The sequence below is a fragment of the Sorghum bicolor genome, chromosome 1 (genome assembly GCF_000003195.3).
Source record: "Sorghum bicolor cultivar BTx623 chromosome 1, Sorghum_bicolor_NCBIv3, whole genome shotgun sequence".
Classification (NCBI taxonomy): domain Eukaryota; kingdom Viridiplantae; phylum Streptophyta; class Magnoliopsida; order Poales; family Poaceae; genus Sorghum; species Sorghum bicolor.
The window spans coordinates 56,408,072-56,417,320 of NC_012870.2; the positions used below are offsets into that span (position 1 = coordinate 56,408,072).

General features: G+C 40.2%; 1 protein-coding gene across 1 annotated transcript; it reads left to right on the top strand.

Moving 5' to 3' along the window:
* On the top strand, positions 233 to 6,534 carry LOC8055606 (ankyrin repeat, PH and SEC7 domain containing protein secG). Its single transcript, XM_021461300.1, has 12 exons — positions 233 to 416; positions 549 to 602; positions 1,236 to 1,409; positions 1,522 to 1,653; positions 2,231 to 2,370; positions 2,545 to 2,634; positions 2,750 to 2,878; positions 3,902 to 4,054; positions 4,750 to 4,851; positions 5,443 to 5,610; positions 5,813 to 5,892; positions 6,094 to 6,534. Exons 1-12 carry the CDS (start codon positions 371 to 373, stop codon positions 6,134 to 6,136), a joined length of 1,311 nt encoding a protein of 436 aa, XP_021316975.1. The 5' UTR covers positions 233 to 370; the 3' UTR covers positions 6,137 to 6,534.

The window sequence follows — 9,249 nt, forward strand, 5'->3', positions numbered from 1 at the left end:
GGCCCCCACCTTTTCGCGGGCCAGCCGTGCCATGCACCTGCACGCACTCGCCCTCTGTTGGAACCGCGAGAGGGACGAGAGGCCTCTCTCTCCTGCCGCACCGGGTCTTTGGTGCGCCGAGCCTGCCTGAGGGCAGGGCGCAAAAGGGTAAAAGGCTGGAGCGGGCGCGGCCGGTCCACAAGCACCCGGTCCACCTACTACACCGTACCAAAGCAAGCAACGCAGGCGCCCAAGACAAGCGAAAACCCCAGTCCCACTCCCTTCCTCGCGAAGCTTTTCTTCTTCCTCCCTCTCACCGTCTGACGACACGATCGAGGTGATTCAGGAGAGAGGCGCGCGGCAGCACGGGAGATCGCGCGGGGCGAGAGCCATGGCGGCGCCGTTCGTGTACCTCCCCTCCACCTTCAACGGCAACAGTACGCGATCCACGCTCTCTCCCCTTCCATATCTCCCTCCTCTCTTGCGGTCCTGCTACTGATCTACAGCGCATGATGCGCCTGCGCATTTCTGACTGCTATCTATCTCTCTCGCTCCGTTCGTGTGTGCAGGTCCCGACGCTCTTCTCAAGGCTGCGCTGGACGGCAACCTCGGCCGCATCAAAGGTAGTACTGCATCCTACTAAGTACTAACAAAACAGGAGTAGCAATATTCTCTCGTCTTCAACACATCGATCGATCTCCGTACAAGCCTTGCCATTAGCATGCCCCTGTCCCTTAATTGCTCTAAACCGAACTTGGTTTTAGCCAGCCGCTAGTGACGCTTAGACATGCCATGTTTGGGTTGTGTTGCTCTTGTTAACCGTTGTAGCCCTGATTGATTGTTTCACCCGTTCATGGTGACTTGGTGCTTGTTTCTCCCGATCATATCACTTCTTCTAGAAAGCTGCGTTCATCTGCCTCTGTTAAAGTGTGGTGTTTTCATTGGTGATGTGACCATTCTTAGGGCCTGCATTGATTTAGTGTTGGTTTAGTGTTGGTGATGTTACCTAGTGATTTATTGCAAGGTCACACTTAGGCCTTATATAGTTCCTTTATTTTAACTACTCCTTGATTGAATAACTGTTAAGAGTGATACTATCCTGTTCTACACATACAAGTCCGTGTTACGTCTGTTTTCCCCTTTACACTGGTGGTGAGATTGTTTTTTTTTGGGCGTGATTGCGCGTTCATGTTTTGGGTATCTGCTTCCCCAATGTGGTAACTTTTTTGTGTTTGCTTTGTGTCATTGTGTGAAAGGTATCATAAGGAACCTTGGCATAGGAAATGGTGATCGAGCAGCAGTGTTGTCTTTTCACAAGGATGGCTTTGGGGTGCTGCACTGTGCAGCATGCCAGGGCCATCTGGAGGTTTGCAAGTACTTGGTTGAGGAACTAGGGTGTGATCCAAATATGGCTGAAGGCTCATGTGAAGGTTCTTTCTAGCTCTTTTGTCCTTGTGGAAATTGTATGCTCTCATATGTGTAAACCTTTGGCACCTGGCAATATGAGATATGTAAATTGTAGTTTTATGTTTTTCTTCGCAGGTGCAACACCATTTATGGCCTCTGCACAGTCAGGTGATATATCCACTGTGAAGTATCTACTTGATCATGGTGGTGATCTAATGAAAGCAGATGCAAAAGGACGCACAGTTCTACACCATGCTGTATGTGCAGGTTAGTGTCATCATGGTTTTTTTTCTGTATTTATATGGAAGTGCTTTCAACTAAATCTGCTGGTGCCATTTTCATGTGATCAATCCAGTTTACTAGTTTGTTTTTGATATGTTACTGTCCAGAGTTGATTAACTCTGCCCTTTTATACCTTGATTACTTGTACTGCTGCAATTTGGTCATTATTGGATGTTTGGTAATTTTTATATATTCTGGTTACTTCTATTGCTCATGACTTTAGGCCCTGTTTAGTTCCTACTCAAAAACTTTTCACTCTGTCCCATCGTAAATATAGATAAAAAAATAACTAATTGCACAGTTTGCATGGAAACTACGAGACGAATCATTTAAGCCTAATTAGTCCATGATTAGCCATAATTGCTGTAGAACACGTGTGCTAATGACGGATTAATTAGGCTTCATAAATTCGTCTCACGGTTTCCAGACTAGTTATATAATTAATTTTTTAATTAGTATCCGAATACTCCTTCCGACATTCCATAAAACATCCGATATGACACCCAAAAACTTTTCACCCACGAACTAAACAAGGCCTTATGGAGTATCTCGCTTACCACAGGAAGCTGTAAGGTAACAGAATTCCTTCTTTCAAAAGGAATACCAGTTGACATAGACTGTGGCCGTGGGACACCACTTTTCCATGCTGCTAATAATGAACAGGATAAGACCTTGAAGATTTTGTTGGACCACCACGCAAATGTATGTTTCTTACTCTCTCTCTCTCTCTCTCTCCCGTCTCCCCCGCATCTTCTCACTAGGTAGAAGGTAGAACTGTATTATCTCACTACTTCCTCTTACATGGCATTTGTATGAATATGAATTTGGATTTCCATGGTAAATTATTGAGGTGAACTGCTCATATTCTGCTTTCAGCCTAACACCATTGTTGGCGGTGGCATGGGCACACCACTAATGAGTGCTCTTATCTACCGTTCGTTGAAGTGCATGAAGCTACTTATTAAGGCCAGTATTTCCTTGACTCTTTTTATTCAACTAATGCACATCTGTTGTCATTTTGTTTACCGAAATTATCCGTGCCAACATTTTAAAAGTTTATGTTGCACAATCCTTTTTGCAGGCTGGTGCGGAAGTTAATGGCGAAGGTTCCGTTATGCCTCCTCTAGTGTTTGCTACAGGTCATGGAGGGTATACCAACTTCATTCAGTTACTGTTGAAGGCTGGAGCAAACCCTAATATTCCTGATGATGTATGTGTTTTTGCCTATTTCTTGAGGTTCTCCTGAATCTGCTATCCCGTCTTGCTCTAATTACACTTTTCCTTAACTTCTCTGATTTTGTTGGGGAGCTGTTTTAGTTGGCTGGTTTGACAAGGCCACTTATGCCTAGACTATAGTGATAGTGTTTTGGATCTACAGTTCTAGTAGCTTATATCACTGTATGCATGCTGTTGGTTCAGACATCGAGTTTTCTGGAAAGAATGTGCTTTGTTATTCTGTGCAAGAATAAGATTATATATATGTTAGTCCGACTGTCTGATAAGTAGCAGAATGTGGATGTTTGACCATATGGTCAAGGCTTCCAAAAGTTCCTGACTATATCAATGCTATTCGTTTGGGAAAGTGGTATTATTATGTCCATATTCAGATTATAGTTTCTTCGATAATAAGATTTAAGCTAGCCATGCTAGTCATGTGCAGTTGTGCACTTACAGATCTAACACTGAAATATCTCAGCTGTACTCTGTTTATTTTTTGTAAGGTGACATTCATGTCAAAATTCAAACCTTGTATTTATGAATAATATGCACTTTTACTAATAAAAAGTGGCACCATCAGGTTCGTATTGAAATTATTTTCACCTGTTTATGGTTTTGTGATTATTAACAATATATCATAAAATAAACTAATGTCCAAAGTTCTAGTTCGGGGACCATGCCAAGTCGAGCCATGCTGGTTGTTTGCTTCAGACCCTGGGCCAGGCAGCGCATCCAGCCCCATGAGTTGGATTGAGTCCTTGTTGAAAGTTGTTTAAAATAAACTGATGTTTTTGTCGAGCACTCACGGGGATCAATCCAACCAATAGACATGCCCTATATGCTCGTTGGATTGAGTCCTTGTTGAAAGTTGTAGTTTTAATATAATCCAGATCCTGGTTCTTTCACACAGTATCTCAATTTTCTTTACATGTCTCTTTATGTATGCCTCTGGTCTTTGTGACTGAATTATGTTGTTCATTTTCTAAGGAATGATATATTTTCCCTCTTGTTGCAGCTGGGAAGGTTGCCAATAGAGCTTGCTGCGCTGCGTGAGTGCAAGGAAGAAGTAGAGATGCTGCTGCCCTTGACTTCGCCAATCCCAAATGTCAGAAACTGGAGTGTTGATGGAGTAATCTCTCATGCAAAATTTGAAAATACAAAGCCATTGGTATGTTATTATATCTTTTTCTGGACCATTTTTGTTGTATTGCTAGGATGCTCTTGCACAATATATTGCTAGGATGCTTTGTATGGGCCACGCGATGCTGTACTACTTGGGATTAGAGAAAATAATATTTTCCCTTCCTCAGTGAGGCTACTTTTCAAATCATCAATTATGTATGATCTCCCTTGTAATCCCTCCATGCTCGAGTCTGGTCCCGCATAAGATCTTGACTTTCAGGTTTATGGCAACTAGTATCCACATCAATGTTTTTTGCTTCCAAATATTCCAAGGCTGCTATAACTAATAATTGTGTCGAGTACACACTACACCAAATGTCAGTTAGGCTAGCTGTGATTCAATTAGAAAGTTTAACTTAGACCAAGCTGAAAATTCATCTGCAGTTGTTAAATTTATCTGCAGTTGTTCTTTACCTTTCTAGTATTAGATATTATTAGGTTCCTATGGATAATGAAAGTATGAGCTTCTAGTGGCTTAGCTCTCAAGTTACGAGCATGTGCACTTGCATTGCTGCATAAGCGTTTGATGTATCTACCAATCTATGAAGAATTTTGGTGTGAATGATGATTACTTAAATTTATCATTAGAATCATCCTTAATAAATATTTTTTATTTTGAATTTCAAATGCTTAATCTGAACTTCATTAAATATCATTATTTTTCTTGTCCATATTTATTAGGATAAAATGCGCATTAATAGAAGAAGAGCTATGATCAAGTCACAGGCAGATCTGGCATTCAGGCAGAAGGACTATGCCCTGGCATTAAAATTCTATAATATGGTAATTATGTGCCTCTACCTGTGATGATTTTGAAGAAAACATTATATTGACTGCTAACTTGGTTTCTTCTATAATTTTTCACCTGTTGAAGAACACATGTCATGTTTTGGCACTCAATAGGGAGAGCAATGCTTGAACTGTATTGCAAATGAATCATGTATTATGAGCATGATTATTTCACGCTGTTATGGTTAGATCCAATTTGTGTCAAACTACTGTCGTTGTGAGTAGAAATACACTCTTCAAATTATTTGAAGCAGAATGGAAGCGTTTTCCAATATAGAGCTCATGTAGGGCAATTAGAAGTAAGTCACAAATGGAACTATTGAAGTGTGTATGTGCACATTATGAGAGAACATTTAGAAAAACTTATCAAGTTAACATTTATTGTCTTTTTAAAAAGGCAGCAACATACCATGCCACTCAGTGAATGTGAATGCTAGTCTAAGAAGTTTGTAGACAGGTCTCTGCTGTTGTAATGCTAAAATCCTGTAGACTACACAACTGTTAGCAGCTAGTTTTTGTTTGACTATTTTGTTACCATCTGAGCTTGAAAGATATAAATGCATAACCTGTTATGCTTGATGGTAGGGGATAGACATTGCACCAGAAGCAACACTGTATTCCAACAGAAGCCTCTGTAAACTGAGAATGGGTGATGGTGAAGGCGCTCTATCAGATGCTTACCAGTGCAGGATGATGAGGCCTGACTGGGCAAAAGCTTGCTATCGGCAGGCAGCTGCTCACATGCTACTCAAGGTAAGACTCGCTTCTCAGAGAGATGGCCAAAATGCCACACGCCCTTGGGGGGTTGGCTTGGTACACCATACAAGATAATTACACAGCATGTACAGCATGAATGAATATGTACAATCTCTAAATAGCTGTTCATATACTTCACATCAGGCGAGGTTTGGACTTGTGGTTGTCTTAACTATATGCCTGAATTTGCTGTTTCCAGGAGTACAAGCAAGCTTATGACGCCCTCCTGGATGCACAAAAATTGGATCCTGGCAATGATGAGATCGAGAAGGAGCTAAGGTAATTTATTCTGAGTTTCTCTTTGAGTATTTGTCTTCCCAAAGATTCTGTTGCATTTGTTTTCAGTTGCATGGACAGTTCACACAGATGAGCAATGATTCTTTTTTCAGCATTTCTACATGCTACCATTCTAGCTTGGTTCTGTGGTTAATGGCTACGATTGAGAAATTGACATTTGTTTCATTTATTTGTTTTTTGTAGCAAGGCTATGGAATCCATGAATGTCTCCCCTGATGAAGATTAGCAGTGAAGCATTGTGGCCGTCTGGCAAGAATGTCTGTGCTGGTTAAAGAAGAGTAAGCTATCAGCTGGATACCTCCCAATGATTATGCGTAGTAGATTAAGGACCAAACCTTGTAGCCTGTTTAGCAAGCAGCGTTCTGTCGAGTGTAAGGCACGGGACGGGAGAATTTTTCTTTTGAGTTAAGTGGTAGTGCAACTGTGGAGAGTTGAAGCACGTTTCTTTCTTGAGCTTGGAAGACAAGAGTTTAGTCTAGAACAGGAGAAAAGCCTGCACAACAACAGGAATTTCTAATGCGCTCATCGCCAACTCATTTGGAAAATTTCTGTGAAGTTTCAGCCGCCAAACAGTGCTGGCGTCTCAGTTGTTGATTTACCTTTTGATCTGTCTATTACTCGTTAGGTTATTCTCTTGGAACCAACCAGATCAGGTTATTCTCTTGTACCCGTGTCAGTGCCCGAAGTTCGTACACAGGACGCATGCACAGGCTAGACCAAACAGTCGTGACGCTCGTTGTTGTAGGAAGGACCTGTACGCAAATTCAGTTTCAAATCTGTTCAACTAGTGACTATACAGCTGGAGAGCTGGTTACTTTCGATGAGCTAGGGCTAAAAACTAACTTAAATTAGTTGAAGTTGCCTAACAAGTAGTTAAGAGGCTTAATAAAAATGAGCTCATCTATTAGCCCTCAAATTTTGATGGTAGAACTTGTTTTTAGTTGGTTGGGTTCTGCCTATTTGGGCTTAAGTCTTCGACTTGCAACTTGCATGGGTGCTTGTGTTTTTTTGATTTAGGATTTAACATTGCTATGTTTTTAGTGATAAGCATCATTCTCGTTGACAATGAGACATCTATGATGACTTTATAAACCTCTACGTTGTACCATGTAATATACCACCTCCCCGCCCCCCCCCCCCCCCACCCACCAGTTCATACTTAATTGAACAAGATGATTAGGTTTCATGAACTAAGATCGGTATTACACCTTCAAAATACTAATTGTGTCTTTTGAAGGATTTTAACCTCAACCCCTCCCTCTCCAGTTCATACTAAATCAAATAAGATGGTTAGATTCCCGTGAACTAAGGTCCGTATTACACCTTCAAAATACTAATTGTGCGTCATGATTCACTATACGTAATTGTTATATTTTTGTTGGAGCTAGGGTTAGATTTTTTGACAAAATGATATATGTGGTCAAAATGCAAGTCAGAGTTGGAGGCGAATCAGGTCATGTTCATTATATTTACATGTAAAAATAATAGATATTGGAAATTCTTGCAGTTAATCTTCCCTAGATGGTGGATGTACAAATAATAAGAGTCACTTCGCTTGTCTAAAAAGTCATGGCTGAAAGTACTATTCGTTAATTTGTTGTGAAAGAAAAATACTGCTAAATACTAGCAGTGACATATAAACTCAAGCGAACAGACACTTGATTATGGCAAATGCTAGTTGGAAACATTAGATGATTGAAGGACCAATGTTACTTGAAGGTTTTTTTTGACAAGAAATGTGTCATGTGAATATTAATTTATTGCACTTCGATGTATATGTTTAGAGGTTCGATGGTGGGGTTTCGAAGAACCATAAGGGCAGTCTATGAACTACTCTGCCAGCTAAGCAAAAATATGGAGTATGTCTAGTTCACACCCGTGTGTTTTATCAACTTCTAGCACATGGGTGTTTTCAAGACCTTGTTTAGTTCACCCTAAAAACCAAAAACTTTTCAAGATTCCCTGTCACATCGAATCTTTCGGCACATGCATGAAGCATTAAATATAGACGAAAATAAAAACTAATTGCATTGTTTAACTGTAAATCACGAGACGAATCTTTTGATCCTAGTTAGGGCCTGTTTAGATTTGAAAATTTTTGGTCCAAAGAGAAATTTTTTTGTGGAATTGGGGCCTAAAAACTAAACGGGGCTAAATTTTGGGGCTAAAATTTTGGGCTGCAACTGTGCATGCACTCCGATGGAAGCCCACTAATGATAACTGCAACTGCATGCAGCTCAAGTTGTCATTGGTGGGCTTTCATGGGAGTGCGTGCACAGTTGCAGCCCAAAATTTTGGCCCTAAAATTTTTTTGACCCCGTTTAGTTCTCAGACCCTAATTCCACAAAAAATTTTCTCTTTAGGCCAAAAAATTTCAAATCTAAACAGGCCCTTAGTCCATAATTGGACAATATTTGCCACAAACAAACGAAAGTGCTACAGTAGCGAAATCCAAAATCTTTTCGCATCTAAACAAGGCCAAGGGAAAAACCCACGAATCTAATCAAGCAAGAAACCATGTATTTTTTTTTCTAGTTAGCACATGTTTTTAGCTGCCTGGTTAACACCCGAATTCAAACGGAGAAGAAAATCCATGTGTTTTTTCTTTAACTAGCACACAGATTCTGTGATAATTGTACTCTATTACACTTATAATCTATTAATGTTGTAAATTGTGTGCAAGTCGGCCCAATAATTATATACACGAGAAAAAGGCCCATTTTAACATGTCCCAAGCCTATGAGAAAAAAGCGAAGGTATACATCACAAATATACATGCGAACATCAAACAATAGCTACAAAACTACACAACAAAATACAAAGACAAACATGATATGTCTCGGCATAAAGGACAAGTAACTGCTGGATGTATGCTTTACCTTGGAGTCCTTTTTTTAAAAAAAAATCAGGGTTTTGAATACTAGGCTGGGATGGTTATGATGCATCCAATGCCCTTGTTTTTATGTTTGCGAACCAATATATAAGTACATGAATATATTCCTTTGTGAAATTTAGCATACCTTTTTCTTCACTTGTTTCTGTTTAAAGTTACCCAATATAGTTCATCTGATTGCAGAACTACTGTTAAAGAAATCCAAGAAAAGGTATCAAGAGCAAAGAAGGATGAAGTTGAACATTTGACTGGTTTACTAAAGAAGGTATTGAATCGATTTTGCAGACTATGGGTGTGGCAAACTTAGGCTTAGGCGGCCTTGATTCACAGCCAGTTGAACCATGTGTACAGCCCGCGCGACTCCTCCACTATGCCCTGGCATTAAAATTCTTTAATATGGTAATTATGTGCCTCTACCTGTGATGATTTTGAAGAAAACATTATAT

Excerpts from the sequence above, each read along its gene's own strand:
- LOC8055606 (XM_021461300.1), top strand. The coding sequence starts at position 371 with ATGGCGGCGCCGTTCGTGTACCTCCCCTCCACCTTCAACGGCAACA. Across the intron at positions 4,852-5,442 it reads CATTAAAATTCTATAATATG|GGGATAGACATTGCACCAGA; the intron begins GTAATTATGTGC and ends GCTTGATGGTAG. Across the intron at positions 5,893-6,093 it reads GAGATCGAGAAGGAGCTAAG|CAAGGCTATGGAATCCATGA; the intron begins GTAATTTATTCT and ends TGTTTTTTGTAG.